We start from the raw sequence: 16,503 nt of genomic DNA, 5'->3' as shown, positions 1-16,503 counted from the left end.
ATATTTATTTATTTATATTATTTATTTATTATTTAGATCTTCAGCAAAGTGATTAATATTGCATGACTTTTAAATGCCAAAAAACTTTTTCTCAATGGGTATTTTCGAGAGATGATAAAAAGATGAATGTGAGTATCAGCCAGCAGGTCCTCCAACTGCTTAATAATGGTGGTCAATGTATTAGTTCCAAAATTGTCACTGGTCATGAGACGTACATACCATTTTTTATAACATTCCAAATTAAAGAGAGAGTTGCATATGGGTGTTTGAAGATGAGACATCCCCCTCAATGATTAAGAAAGAACAATCAGTGAAGAAAGTAATGTACACTGTTTTCTTCAGGAGTACTGGACTGGTGAAGGCTATTAACCCTTTGACTAGTAATCCTGCAACAAATTCGGGGACGCCCTACGTGCCACCCTCAGCAGCCGTGTGGGGAGTACTGTGGTGCTAAACAGTTTTCACAATAAGGTGAATGTTAGTTGTACCTGAATCAATATTAATCCAGTTGCCTTCGTACAATGATCTGATATTTATTGGTGACACCAACATAGACATTTGTAGTACATTACAATATGAAAATATTATTTCTGCTTTGGGGTATATTTTCCTGCACTAGAAGGGAAATAAGAATGGGAAATTTACCACAAACATGCGTAGACCATAAATACTCAAGAAGTGTTGCAGATCTAATACAAACTGGTGTGGTGTTGTTGAAGATGTCGGATCATTACATTGTTTCATTAAAACTAGAATGGGGGACATCCGTGGAAATATTGAATAGGTCTACACCTAACTCTATGCATAATGAGAAACTAATTAAATTAAAACTCAGGGAAGTAGACTGGAATCAAACATTGATAGAATCAAATGACTTATACCGTAGATTTGAAACACTAATAAAGAAATTTTATCAGATATATGATGACAATAAATTTACAAGGGACATTAACTTGAAACATAGCAAACCACAACCTAACGGACGAAAACTTGGATGAATTAAGAAATGATTAGCATGACCCGAGAACAAGATAGGCTATTCAAGGTGTGTAAAAACGACCCTCCCAATTTAAGAAATAGAATTATTTAGAAACAGTTTATAAATAGTGTAAATAATGCCATAAGAAATTGAATAAAACCTTTACTACAGACAAATATTTAAATATACAAAGGCAGATACAAAGAAAGTATGAGCTAATCTAAATAAACTGATTGGAAGGAAGAAAAAGAAAAATAGTGATGACATTATAATAAATACTCTCTACTTGACATTGTCACCTGTCTTTGTGTAGGCTAGAATCCAAGCTCATTCTGTAAAAGATGTAATTTTTGTGACAGTAAAGCTATATTGTATTATTATTGTTGTTGTTATTATTATTGCAGGATGAGAAAGGAGTGGGCTGATATAGTAATTGGATTTGCGGATTATTTATGAACGGAGTGTTGAATTTAAAACATAAACGTTCTTATAACATAAACAACAATCCAGGTCTTAGCCACTGGGAGATTAATAGTTATTTGTACATCCCCAGGGCAGATTCTGAGTCTATAGTGAAGATATTTTATAGCCCTCCTTGCATGGACAAAGTTAGAGCTAAAGACGCACAATATATTGTAAACAAGATAAAAGATGTTATAGCTACTTTTTTCAACTTCCAACCTCTAGGATACTTATTATGATAAGACATATTATAAATTATTGTATCCAGAAGCAATCAATGTTAGTTGTCTGAACTACCATCTCAAACTGGAAACTTCAGTCGATTTTAAGATTTATCTGAGTAAACTCTGTCCTATGTAGCATCTCCAAAATATTGTGTTATACTCTTTACAGATGAAACCAATACATTCTTAAATCAATATGCTAGATAGTCAGAATGGAGGAAGGATCACGTAGACACACACTCTTTCTCACAAAACATATTCTAACTTGCTACTCTGATATTGTTGTAATCTCTATAAGCTGTCAACTGAAAAGCAAAATGTAAATACCACAGTCTTAGCAGAGTACAATCTCTCACTGAGGGCGTTACATGCTGTCTCAGCACCTGCCAGGAAGGATGTTTCTGTGGCTGAATTCACCAGTTTTTCCACATACTCCATCAAAGAATTCAATTCCTAGAAACACAAACAATTTTTATTAATTTCTCCCATGTACGTACAATGTACACAAAAATATTGTAATGATACAGACAATCTATTTGGAGGCTTTGGTAAAACTATTCATTTTGGGTAACCAGAATAGAAAAAAATGGGCATTCTGAAAGACCATTTCTGAGTTTGTCTACGGTAACAGCTAGAGGCCACACAGATGATATGATTTTGACTATATTTATCAATGTAGTTGTGGTTTTTAAATGTCTCAAGATAGTAGTGTCATATATCAAATTTTGTTTTGTGGAATTTTTATTTAAACATTTTTTAACAACTACTATTAAATTACTACTATTGGCAACTGGACTAAGCAGTAAACTGTATCACCATAACAATTTTCCATCAACACAAATATTAAGTTTAAATTTTGTATTTAAAATAGAGTTTAAACTGTAATGCAACCTAACTCACTATTGCTTTTTTACAACATAAAGTTTCACATTTATTTTATTCTTGAATACTGATTTTACAGACAAGCACCCACAGTTGTATGAATAATACATGCTTTTTACGTTAATATTAGCTGATAACGTAATGCCCACAACCTAAAGTTGGTTAAGATGGCCAGAATTAAAAACAACTAAAGTATAAAATGAAGGTTAGAGTATACTGACGGAGACTTTACACTTATTTTCCTATATTATCACATTTGAGTTCTGTTCATTTACATAAGTAATGAATCAGTTTCTGCATTCCATTGAGGAAAAAGTCAGCATCTTTACCTTTGAGCCAGTTTTACCACTACAGATTTTATTTCATCATTAGATTCATACTAAACTCCTTTCAGGTCCCCTTTTAGTTGCAGGAAATCAAAAGTTACAACCGGTACTAAATCTGGCCTGTAGGATGAGTGTGGGATGGGTCTGATTGCCAAGTGCTGAATCTTTCCACATGTTTGTCAGCTGCAATAGGGTCATGCATTATTGTGATGCAGTAGAATTCGGAATGCTTTGTCTAATCCTTGTTTCTTTAGAGATATCAAGAAAAGAAGCGATTTCATATTGTACATTCATCTGTTTTCTTGAATAAGCACATCAACACAATACTGGTTTTCAACTGTTGTCATACTCACTGGATGGCTGGAACGAGAAGCATTCTTCATATTTCATTTTCCATGTTCACAACTTTCTAATGCGACTAATATCCATAGTTTTATTACCATAAACACTTAGTATTCGCTGATTAATTTCAATGGGCAGACAACCGTCCGCAACAAGGATCTTGATTACTGCTCTTTATTTCAAACGTGACCGTAAACTTATCTAATTCATCTAGTACGAGAACATCAGACTAAAGTCATTGATCAAAATGATATTTGGCATGTTCTTTATATTGGGTGCTTATATTTCATGGCTACATGAAACATTTAAAAATGCACTAATTTTTTTGCATTTTAATTCTAAACTTGTTTTTCATACTTGTTTAATGTATTCTATTTATTTCTTCCTTCATCTTGGGTGTCCCGTTCGTTTTATGTGTACAAGTTTTATGACATATAATTAAAATGATAAAAGACCTATGAAAATGATGGTGCTGTACTGGTGAAACAAGTTGTAAACAACAACAAGAATTTGGATAGTCACAAGGCAACTTACATCCAATTATGGTTACATTCCCTTATTTTCCCAGGACAATGGTTTTTATTTATAACTCAGTGCTCAGGCATTGATGAATGAAACTTTATATATTTTTAGTTATGGTTCTTGTAAAAAATAAAATTATAGATTTACTCAATAACCATTGGTTTACCTTACCATATAGTTTCTCCTGAAAGTATCAACTTCACTGCGTATTGCTGTTATTAAGTCAGTAAGTTCTTCTTGCAAAGAATCATTGTCCAAGTTGGTTAAACTCTCTTCCATCAAACTCATTTGGTCCATAAGACTTTTCCTACAAAAAATTTAAGACTAATACGATCAACACAATTAATTTTCTTCCCTAACTGTTTAGTGATTTTTGTTGTTGGCTTCAATCAAATATATAATTAATCCAACTTTACAAGGAATGTAGCAGAAAATTAAATCATGTAACCAGGAACATTATTAATTAATATAACAAAACTAACAACCTTAAATTTTGAATCATATTAAAATTTTTAGCATCCCATTAATTTCAAGTTACAGAATATACTTTGAAATGTACATGATGTACCGCTTGGGTGGGGTACAAATGTTTAAAGTGTTACAAAACAACACAAATCAACAACATTCAAATCAAACCCGATTAGCTTACAAAAATTGAGCTTGTGAAAAACAGTACAACTACGATGCCTGGAATGGTGATTTTGTAAATTACTTTATTCTACAGTATAAAATAGTATGTTATATGCTAAACTTGTATACACCGTGGAGAATAAAAACTTGTTCATTCATGTAGTTCATTTGTATTAAGTTTTTTAAATGGTACATGATAGCATTAGTTAGTTGACTACTAACATTATAATGTATATAAAATTTACTTACTTGTATTTTTGAGCTATATCCACTAGAGCAACTAAGGTACAGGTTAGCAATTGACAAGTTGAGTTCACAGTGGCTGTACATGCTTGTTGGATCAGCTTCTCATGAGTTAGATTGTTTGAGTCAGGGAACTGGAACCAAACAAACCAATCTAAGAGCATAAGAACAATCAAGAAATTTCATGGATTTGCTAAAAGCCATGAATGTCACAAATTATTATTCATATATTAGGTTATATGGGAATAGAATGGCTTAAATCCAAAGTGGTAGGCCTACTACTTTCATAACCAGTTTAATGTACATAGAAATACCTAAAATTAATAATAGATGTTTCTCTAGAATAAAATCTTTGCTCAAAAGATACAGTATGGGGTGCCTCAAGGCTCAATTATAGGATCATTATTGTTTTTGTGCTTCGTGAGAAAATTTTCTGATTACATTAATAATACTAATCATAGCATATTGAAGTGTATTACACCATTAAATAACGATTAAAATAGAAACTGTTTATTTTCAAATATATAAACAATGTCAACAACAACAGAAAATGTGTGAAATAAAACACATGTTTACAGATATACTCTATAAACTATACGTTATTTTCTTACATCTTCTTCATTTGATGAAAGATGATTGACTGGAGTAGTAACATGGTTCATACCAAAAGCAACATTGAGATTCCATTGCTGAGTCCAAAGTTCCATTCCAAAGTCCGAGGTCAAGTACCTGGGCGTAATTCTCTATAGGGTCCTGAACTGGAGACTCCATCTGGAAAGGTTCATCTTTGATGCAATGCAGACATGTAATAGGTGGGTCTTGAGAACTTAAGCTGAGGCTTTTGTATTGGCTTTATGTCTCCAAGGTCAGACCTGCACTAATGTTTGGGGCTGTTGTCTGGTGGCAAAAAACGGAGACCAAGATGGTGGTAGGTAGTCTGGTTGGCATTTAAAGGATAGCTAGCCTTGCTATCGCTGGGGCTTTTTCAAGTGCGCTGGGTGCAGCTCTAGACTTTTTTTTTCTTTCGAGATGGGGGAAAAACCTTACATAGGCACCACCTAGCCTGTAGTAGGTGGTAGTGTGAGATTCTTACTCACTAAAAACCCCCTTTCTCCGCTTCACTCTGGGATCACCTTGTTGGTATTGCTTCAAAATGAAGGGACTGTTTCTTCTACTCCTCTGTATCAACCGGGCATCTCATCATACTACATTTCTCTTTTTCCTTGCATTATTTTTCTTATGTAGTTGTTAACCTCCTCCCATTTTTATTTAGAGTCTAACATTAGAGGCACTAATGTATCCACGGTCAGCACACCATGTATCACTCCCTCTACCTCCCTTTTTTCTGCAGTCCATCTCTGGCAAGCAAAAAGTGTATGCTCCGATGTGTCAATCTCATTGCAGTAATCACACAACTCATCATCTGCCAAGTGAAACCTCTTTAGGTATGACTTAAAGCAACCGTGTCCGCTCAAAGCTTGCGTGAGGTAGTAGTTGCATTCTCCATGTTCTCTATCGACCCATGCTCTAAGGTCGGGAATTAGGCGTTTGGTCCATTCAGCTTTCCCTGTGTCCTGGCTCCATTCCATTTGCCATTTGGCCATGTATTCTTCTGTCCTACAACTTCCTTCCCGGTATGTTTCGGTTCTTGCCTTAGCCTGCAGATCTATTGGAAGTGTCCCCGCCAGAACCAAAACTGCTTCCGTAGAAACTGTACGATAGGCGCTGCAGACGCGCAAAGCCATGCTCCTTTGAGCTCTTTTCAGTTCTTCTTTTTATTTTTTGTACTGAAGTGCTCTTTGCCATTTAGGTGCTGAGAGCGCTTCAGTACAAGAAATACAAAGAAGAACTGAAAGAGCTCAAAGGAGAATGGCTTTGCGCGTCTGCAGCGCCTATCGTACAGTTTCTACAACAGAGCTCTAGACTCTGTTGTCTCAACTTCACCCCCCCCCCTGAACATTGTTATTTGGGCTATGGCCAGGAGTGCCTACTATCTTTGGTCGGCCCTGGGCTGCAACAGGGAGCACTGCAAAATTAGCATCCCAATTTTGGGGAAAACTCAATACTCTGCACAAGATCTCTGATCATGCCATAAGGATTTACCCCATTACAACAATAAACCCTTTTGATAAACCCTTTAAAATGTTATACCATCTAGGGAGGAGGATTGGATGGAGGGAAGGAAACCTCTTCCACCAGTGGAGTTATAATAGTTTACAGATGGCTCTAAAACAAAAAATGGCACAGGCACTGGAATTGTGGGAGTGAGTTATGTATGTAGGGAGCTGGTGGTCCCTATGGGTCTTTATCACAGTCTTTCAAGCAGAGGTCACAGCCATAATGGAATGTGCTCATTAGAATGTTTGTCTGTGGTATAGGAGTAAGACGATTAGCATTTACAAAAATAGGGCGGCATTAAAGGCATTGAACTCTTGCGTGTTCAACTTTAAACTTTTCTGAGGGATTGTTATCAAGTCGTTTCTTCCCTTGGCAGAATCAAAAATGTGATTATTTGTTGACTTCTTGGTCATGAGGGAATCTCTGGAAATAAAAGAGCTGATGCCCTGCCCAACTTGGGCTCAGCGTCTAATATCACGGGACCTCAATTGTTATGTAGTATTTCTAGGTGTAAATCCTTTAAGGCTGTCTGGAAGTGAGTTCACAGTGAACATGAGAGAAGATGGAGGTTGCTTCTAGGTCTGAGAATAAACAGAATGGTCCTACAGTCGCCTTCCCCCAGGCTGACGTCTGGCCTTCTCTCCTTAAGTAGATCGGTGTCTTCTCAGGTTATGGGTCTGATTATGGGGGAAACATCTTTACAGAGTCTGCATTCTCCAAGAGGATCCGCTCTGTAGAATGTGTGACGAGCAGGAGGAGACTGCTGAACACCTGCTCTTTGACTGTCCTGCAATAGCAATGGAGCAATACACCATCTTTGGTAGTCTGGATAAGGGCGGTGACTTTCCCCAGGAAAATCTGATCAGTTGTTTCCAGCAGTTTGTAGAACTGCTGAGAGTTGGCCTCACTTCCAGTGTGCGCAAAAGGCTTTTGAGGCTTTATAATGTCATGACAACATCCCATCCTCGTCGCTGACTGAAGTGTATTATACCATTAAATACTGATAACCATAAAATCAGAAACTGTTTATTTTAAAATATATACAAACAAAGAATATGAACAATAACTTTAAACATATGTTTTATTTTACATGTTTAAAGTTATACTAATTTATAAATTGTGTCACACATTTTACGTAAACTGATTATTCAAATTAATAAGTATCAGATAAAAATAATACCAGCTTAGAAATAATATCTCACATTAACCCCTTAACAGCTGTAGACGTGTTAATACATACTCAAGCCCCAAGCTAATACCGCGGCTGAGTGGGAGAGTCAAGAAACGACTTGTGCTGGGCATTCATTATTAAATCGTGAATAGTATACTTAGAATAAACGGTTTCTTTACGTAAATTTTAATTAAAAATTAACTGGTTGTACTATACCGTTGTGACTTCCCCTCATTTTCCAACAACCAGGTATTTTAGCTGTCTAACTGTGAACTGTATTCTCTAAGAAATGATCTTATATCACTTTCTTTATTATGACTATAGGCCATAATTAATTACTTCTCACTCGAAAATACAATTTATAAAAACCGTCACACAACGGAACATATACAATGTTAATAAATTGCGGTTAGGCATGAGGTAATTTTTTATAGAAACATGTGCTCTCGACATAAATGCAAAGTTGTAAATAAACCTGGCTGAGACACATGTCAAGCGTCTGTCAAATGCTTTAGTCATCATAGAACTAAAAATAGCCATCAGAGAGCAGTCAATGCTTCGTAGGCAGGAAGAAATAAACAACTGTGTCTAAAAACATTTCAACACGAGACTAGCAGCGAGGGCACAACGTGTCGGAACATGTAAACACAAGAGTAAAAATGTTGAGATACCTCAATGGATTTCTTCTTATCTTCATTTTTTGAAGCACAGTGGACAAGCACAGTTGCCACTGCTCTGATACCATATTTCTGAACTTTGTTAAAGCTTTGTAATCCTATTTTGATCTTCTCTGGATGTAAGTGTCTGACCTGCAAGAAGAAAATTCTTATACATTATTATTGTACATGCTGGATGAAACTGTAAAGAATTTTCTTGAGGATATGACAGATATGACATTAACATATCACCAGATGCAATCATACTTTTATTTTAAACTTGCCTGTGCATTTCAGAAAAATAGTACAATGCAAATCAGATATAAATTTTTATCTGACAGCATTTGCCATTTACATTGCAATTTATTGTCATTTGTACATGTGTATTAAACAAGTATTTTATTCCTGGGAATCTATTTTTAAAGCCAAAAACAATTTTATTGTGAATAATTAGTATAAACAAATTATAATAATTAATTATTAAAACATATATATTAAAAATATATAAAAATATTATATAAAATAAAATAAAAACATAAAATAAATAAAAGATAAAATAAAATATAAAATAATATAATATATGTATTTAAATAAATATTATTTAATTTTACCATTTTCACTTTCCTCTTCTTCAGTACAGCCTCCTGAAAATGTAGCCACTTCAAAAGTATGTACCAGAAAAACATAAAAATTGTCATCCTAAAAGGATTAAACCTCATTTAAATGTAAAAAATTAATTGAACTCCAAATTGTCAAGATTTTGATTTTCTCAATCACGATACAGAAAATTATAAGGTTACAAAGTTGTAGATTTTTATTCCGATAACAAAATTTGTTTTAACCTTAAAAATTAAATAAAAATTGTTAATAACTTCACAATAAATTTATTTTTGAGAAGAAAACAAACATAAACTTTGATAACGTGATAAATGAATTACAAGGATTGAACATAATAGCTTTTATTTTTGTATTAAAATAATAACATTTATGAAAAATTAAGTTATGTCAACATTTATACAATTTTAAGGTATTTATTTACAATACCGTGACCATGGAAAATGGACTTTTTTTTCATGGGTTGGGCATTTATAGCCTAGTATTATTATCACAGATGCATATAAACTGGGGGGAAAGAATATTATTGTATTATATTGATGCCTTTCGGGCATTATTGCGTTAAGGAGCACGGGCATCAGGGGCATCACGTGATCTGGGATTCGACTTTTGCAAGCTCGAGTTAATTTTTTTCTAAAAGAGCAAGCAGTGCGCAGCACTGCGCAGGGGGCAGGCATCGTTGACAGGATTAACGTACTAGTCTGCATCATTTCAGTAACTTATCACTTACCTTAATGAACATCCAATACAAAGGTGTGCCAGTACCACTACTGAACTAGGTGGTTAAGAATAGACACGGAGGAACAAAATAGTTCAAAATGGCGTCCCTTCTTTATTTGAGAGAGCCGTGGAGTAATACCAAACTGTCAAATATGGATAGTGTTGCCAGAGGTACTGTCAAAAACAGAGTTTTCAGAGAATTTCAAAAAATCATAACTCCTTTGATTTTCGTTGCCGACGAATTTTTTTTTCACTATTATTTTCAGGAAAAATTGTAGTTTACAGGGAAAAAAAAATGAACATACCTTTCCATGGTCAGGATATTGTAAATTGATACCAATTTTAAAATTTACAGGATTCCAGTAATTTCTAAATATTAAAAAAATAAGTCTTCTGAGGTTCAATAGTACTTTGACACTTGTAGCCTATTGACATCTAGTTGATTTGCACGTGTTAGTGTTGTAGTGCCATGCCATGCATGACTTAGTTGCCGCTGCACGATATTTGTGCACATCACAGTTGGGTGCATGGTAATGTCACTGGGAGAATCCATGTTGTTACTATCATCAACTGGTATTACCTGGTTTACACAGTATTTAAACACTGTCTTAACAATAAGTGTGATACCCGAACTGATAGCAGATGCAGTGCTCTTTATCGATAATAATTTCACATATGGTACACAGGTTACTCTTAACACGTTTTTTATAGTCACTGCTGAACACCACTTGTGCAACTGGACTGTTGCTCCACGGAGGACACCACTGCACTAGACTACGCTTGTCTGAGTCAATACCCTGTTAAACTCAATCAGACACTGCATGTTTGTATTATTCCCTTTTTTTTTGTTTAGAGGGGAAAATACTTTTTACATATCATCAGGATTAGATGTTCTGACTGGTATGTTGAACTTTTAAATACCCATATTGACTAAAAATCATTCTGTTTCCATTGCCCGCACATAGCTTCGAGGAGTCATCAGATCAAGAATATAGCACACCACTTCATCTACAAATGGCTTCCTGAGGTGGGACGACATAGCCGATAGTTTAATGCATATCCCCTTTGGAAGTTTAATGCATACTGAATATACGATTAACTAAAACTGTGCATCGATCAAGGAAGTGAGGTGAGTGGATGACAGAATGAGAGAGAAGTTGAAAGTGTCAGGAAATCAAAGAGAGAGAGAGAGTGAATGAATGAAAGATGGAAGAATTGGAGAGAAAATGGGAGGGGTATGTAAAAGAGACAGGCATGAAGAGGAGTGAAATAAGATTGTTTGTTACAAGTTAAAATGATTTCCTCTTATATTATTTCTACGATTTTATCTGCAGTGTATTTGCAACAAATTGTATTTTATTATTTGTACTACTGGACCTTTCAATTTCTATGACTCAGCTTCCACACAAAGGTTACGCCTATGTACGAACTTTCTCATGCCGAAGTATGGTCAATGTATAAATCATACTCAATGAGGTACATAAATTTGATTTGATATGATAAATTATCAATCTTAACTTACGATTTAAAGGGAAAACGCTCTAATGGAGAACATTTTGCAATGTGACAACTCAAGTGTGACAAGGTAATCAACTCTTGACAATGCGGACACGGCTTCTGACGTTCGACACTAGTTTTATATTTATGTAGTCACACTCCTTGTTGTCATTTAATTTTGCTTCCAATTCCCCAAAGCAAGTTAGGGGAAGAAGAAATATATTTTGTTTGTTTTCTAGAAAATAGACATTAAAACACATTTTAGAACCAATCTGGATAGAGGCAGACAACTTTAAAAAAAAGAAGGGTCATGGTAACCCACCAGAGAGAAGTGTACGGGAGTATTTAAATGTAAGTTGTATATTTACTAAGTTACTGGATATAGGAACAAAAGATTAAAAAATTGGTAATATAGGAAATGGCCTAACCCTTAAATGGAAGTTGTTTAAAACAATTCTATTTCCTTGTCACCATAAATTTATTGTTGCAATAACTTTAACTTCAAACTGTTTGAAAACCACAATAACTTGCTTCGTTTTAAGTTCTTTTGTTTATATCATTAGTTGAGCTCATCTAGTTGGTAACTTACAAATAAATTTACTAAGTACACGCTACTATACAATTGCACACAATACTTTACCAATTTGAACAAAGTAAACATCTTCTACAGCTTTTAGATATTTAATTCGTGTAATACTTCTATTAAGTACACAATTCAACATAACCTATAATGTGAATTAAAGATATAAACAAAAGCGCAGACAACAAACAATATTTTTTTTCTCTCTTCTTTTTGGGCATAAAATTAATGTCATGAAACTGCGTATTGAGTCTTCAAATTTAATAATTAATTGTAGTTAAGTTGCTAAGTTATTCACTTTAACTTTTATTCCTTTAATAACTTATTTAGAACATTTTTTTAAGACCATTCAAATTTATATGTAATATAAATTTGAATGTAAAAGATGTATGTATAGTAGTACGTACAATAGTTTTGAATATTTGGGTATAAAAATGTACAATGTTTTACCAAATAATGTCAAGAAATTGCCGTACAATAAATCTACGCCCGCGCGCACACACACACACACATATATAACTTCAAATCTTTATTTTTGCGCCTGTTACAAATTTTAAGATGTATTTACAGATATTATAATGACCCGGAGAAAAGGAGGGTAGAGTTGCAAAATATTATGTCCTTAAATTTTCAAACATGATTTTATGTCCTTGACAACCAATACAAAATATAATATTTTTCATATTTCATTTATCATATTATGATAAATCGATTCCTCAACGCCACTTGAAAATTTCTTACAATTAAGACTATCCAGTAACTATATCTCATGTATCGTTGTGAGTTGCAAAATATACAAATCTCAAACTGCACACCATTATTATAAAGAGTTTGTTTAAAGTATTGTTTGTACTATTGGCATTTGTTAAAACTTAAGAAACCTCTGTGAGTTAAACAAAATTTTTCTTCGTTATTTTTGTATATACATCAATCTTTTGTAATCATTTTTATTTTGCCTGAAAAACCATATCATCAATATAGCTTGTTTAGCAATGTTATCACTAACTAAATTTCTTTCAATACCAATGTGTTCGGGCACCCATTGTAACGTTATGGCTTTTTTACCGGTGGTTAATTTATGAACTATTGAAACAGGAATTCAATCTCTCTTTTACTTGTACAGATTGCACGTATTTTCTGCAGAGCTACTTGAAAATCAGAGAATTTTGTTAAAGCAGTTCTGTCCCTCATATACTATCCAATCATCATTTGACAGTGTCATCCCTTGGCGCTATCTCGTTCCGATTTCACAAACCCCACCAGACCATCATCATATAAATAAAAAGCCACCGTATGACTTACATCAGACATTTGGTGGATCTACCATCAGTCCTTTGGGTGGGACCGCTGGATCACGTAAATAAGAATCTGAAACATACGGAAAAACAGTGAAGCTGCTATCGATAGTTAAAGTTTTAATTATGGATACATTTTAACAAATCTATTAATTTATTTCATAATGTATAGTGAAATGTAATTTGTAGGCACCAATAACTTAAAAGTGATAAGTATCCATTAAGGAGCATACTTAATATACTTCCCATATATAAACGACGATGTAATACTAAAAATACGTATCGATCGAAAATTAATAGAACGTATTGCTTAAAATTGTACATGGAATCCGTTAAAAAAATGTATTCATGAAATAGAAATGGTTGTTCGTAAATTCAATATCTGCCAAAATAAACTGTGGATTCCAAATCCTAACTGCCTGGGACATAGTGACACCGAAAGTCGAGGTGGAAACGTGACGATGACATTGATTTTAGTTTCGAATGTCTTTAATAATCCAAGAAGATCCATTCCGGTACGTTTAAATAAACAGTGTTGTGTCCCTAAAGGACTGTGTATGGTACGCAATTCTCAGGATGCCAAGTTACACATTATGCAGCCTTTTTTTTTGTTTTGAGATTTTTAAAACCATTTTAAGAATGCTTTGCATCACTATACTGGCTGTAACCAGTTGTCATAACATTATATGTCGTGAGTAAAATGGACTAATATATTGAGTGGGCTGTGATAAATAATATCTACCAATCAGGTGACAGTTTTGCTATCTTCAATCACAACGTTCAACCAATCACGTATCTACGGTGTATACAAATATACAAAACATTGTACAAGTTTGGAGTTTCTAACCTTTTACTTTGTTTATTAATTGATTTTGTTTTTTAGAGTTCTCTTTTTCAATCTAAATTAGGAACTGTAATCTTAAACATTTATTGTATTTTGTGGATTACAACTAGTGAGTCTTTGACATGGAGAATCTCAGGTGTAAGTAAAATATTTGGCTACAATACATAGGTTATTAGATAGACTGTGTTAACAGATAAGTACTAAATGTCAACATTAATTTCTTAATAAGAAATATTTCGATATCCATAATCAATACAAAATTTGAATGCCATATTTCAAATTCCTACCTCCCCATTTATTGAGTTAATCCTTACAAAATTTTGAGCCCAGTAAAATATAGTTTCAAATCCATATTTTTTTTAATAGGCTAGGTTCTGTGTTGTGTTTGTTATAAATAAAGACATAAAAAAACATTACAGTCATTCCATATGTTCCGTAAAAATTAAAACATGATATTAAATATCCGACTTGTATATATATCTTTGTATATTTATTTTGTAAAAGTAACTAAACTGGTACAGCAGTAAGTGCAAGTCTACTCTGTCACACTGAATATGAAGCAAGAAGCAAATATAAGAAATTGGCTACTTTTTTCAAATGTGTAGACTATCATTTCTTAGAGCTGATTTAAATCTTTAATTTTATATGTTTATGAACATCGTATTACAAAGAATTATGACCTGCTGACCAAATGTTTTTATGTGTTTTGAAACAGTTGATTTATATGTAGTTAATATTTTATGTTTCTGATTAGATATTTAATTAAACTTTGGGTATCTATGGAACAGTTGGTGGGTAGAGTACGATAAGCGGACCTGGTTTTTATAGCAATTAGTACAATCATCTATACTTAATATTCATTTATCGAATACAAGTTTATAAATCATATCAACATATGTTTAGTCATAATAACAATCATATTTTAAATTAATATAATGCTCATAGTGATGATCTTATAAATAATAAATTAGCTCTGACGATCAAACAAAGAATAGAACTGGAAATAGGAAAGACTTATAAATAATAACAAAATTGCAACATAACAAACATTTATAACAGAAAATACGAAATATGTGTATTTATTTATATGTTTTCTCCTGGATAGCAATGCTTAACCACTTTCAAGAAGTTGTTGAAGCATCTTCTTTAGAAAACCGTATTTCTCTTCTGTACAAATACTCACAGAGATGATCTGCAAGCAGGTCGGCTGATATGCCACTTTTTAAACTTTGTTTCCCGGTCAACCATCAGCTTTTGATTGTTATTACCTATAATATAAAATACATTTATCATATGAAAAGGTGTTTACAGAGTTAGTTTTTGTTCAAAAATCAGGATCGGATGGTTGTATAAAAAGTTATAATTAAGTAATATCGTTTGCCAATATCGATATAAAAACTGGGTACCACTTACCAGTTGGTACTTGTGGAAGGCTGCAGTATAATAAATGGCCACAATGAAATCAACTATTGATTAGAACGATTTAAATGCTGTAATACATGTTTACCCTGTAAAGTAATTGTAAGTACTACGCTATGTAGTACCGTGATCTGATGTCAGTGAAGTTGGACGATCTGTGATGTGAACAGAGGTCGGTAAGTGCTAATTGGAAATGCCCCTGGCCATCAGTGCGAGCATCTAATACCTACCCCCACACTTCTCGTGAAAAAAGAAAATCATCCCTCGAGATAGTACCAAATTTTAAAGTCAGATCACGTGAGTGCTTGTAAAAGTTATCTTTAACTTTGGTACTACAAATAATAAATTTATGTTAACCAAATTAAAACCTACTTATAAAGCGTAATAACATTCCATAGAATAGTATTTCCATTCCTAGCATCATTGCTTGCACAAAATCGCCTTGGCTGTTTATTATCAAGTAACCTAATACCAGGAAGTCGTTATGAGAACACAAATCATTCAGCTCAGCTGTTATTGAAATAATTGTTGCTGGTAACATGTTATGCCGGTAATAGGTTACCACTGAATAACCTGTTACTGACACTAATATTGCCCATCTGTAATGGCAGCAAGTACAATGGCGATGTACCTGTTTTATGTATGTCACAGGTTATCAGACACATTTATCCTTCAAAATAGTAAAAAGTACAATGTAATGTTACACTGATGTGTTTGTTAAATTTTATAAATATATATAGCGTAGATAGACTTTTATTCATCATAAAATTATCACTTTTTAAGATACAAAAACAAACTGTACTGTAATGTGAAATTACTTTAGCATAATTTGGTTTAAGTAGTTACATTGAGGATTTTTACTCATGAGATAATTCGAGTGTTGGCTGCTTATTATTCCGTAGCCGGTACTAGTAATACATATTTATGATAACCTAATCTAAACTGACTTATAAAACAATAAGATCTCTTCAGATAGGG

The 16,503-nt window shown here is 33.6% G+C and overlaps 2 protein-coding genes across 6 annotated transcripts in view; one reads left to right on the top strand and one right to left on the bottom strand.

The window, feature by feature from the left end:
- Nucleotides 1–13,293, bottom strand: part of LOC124357603 — a 28,263-nt gene extending 14,970 nt beyond the window's left edge. For 3 of the 4 annotated variants that reach the window (XM_046809529.1, XM_046809528.1, XM_046809531.1), the window contains exons 1-5: nt 12,028–12,161; nt 8,571–8,708; nt 4,617–4,744; nt 3,909–4,044; nt 1,993–2,118 (exon numbers count right to left, since the gene is read on the bottom strand). In XM_046809529.1, the coding sequence (XP_046665485.1) occupies nt 1,993–2,118; nt 3,909–4,044; nt 4,617–4,744; nt 8,571–8,708; nt 12,028–12,048 (549 nt within the window). In that variant the 5' untranslated portion in view covers nt 12,049–12,161. Of the gene's footprint in view, nt 1–1,992; nt 2,119–3,908; nt 4,045–4,616; nt 4,745–8,570; nt 8,709–12,027; nt 12,162–13,269 lie in introns of those variants that run through there. The other variant, XM_046809530.1, reaches the window with a different exon arrangement.
- Nucleotides 13,294–14,034: 741 nt separating this feature from the next.
- Nucleotides 14,035–16,503, top strand: part of LOC124357601 (interference hedgehog-like) — a 145,395-nt gene continuing 142,926 nt past the window's right edge. For both annotated transcript variants that reach the window (XM_046809523.1, XM_046809525.1), the window contains exon 1: nt 14,035–14,244. The gene's annotated coding sequence lies outside the window, so the exon portion shown is untranslated. The remainder of the gene's footprint in view (nt 14,245–16,503) is intronic.

Source organism: Homalodisca vitripennis, chromosome 3 (genome assembly GCF_021130785.1).
Source record: "Homalodisca vitripennis isolate AUS2020 chromosome 3, UT_GWSS_2.1, whole genome shotgun sequence".
Classification (NCBI taxonomy): Eukaryota; Metazoa; Arthropoda; class Insecta; order Hemiptera; family Cicadellidae; genus Homalodisca; species Homalodisca vitripennis.
The sequence above is the reverse complement of the archived record's forward strand: the minus strand, read 5'-3'. Positions and strand labels throughout refer to the sequence as shown.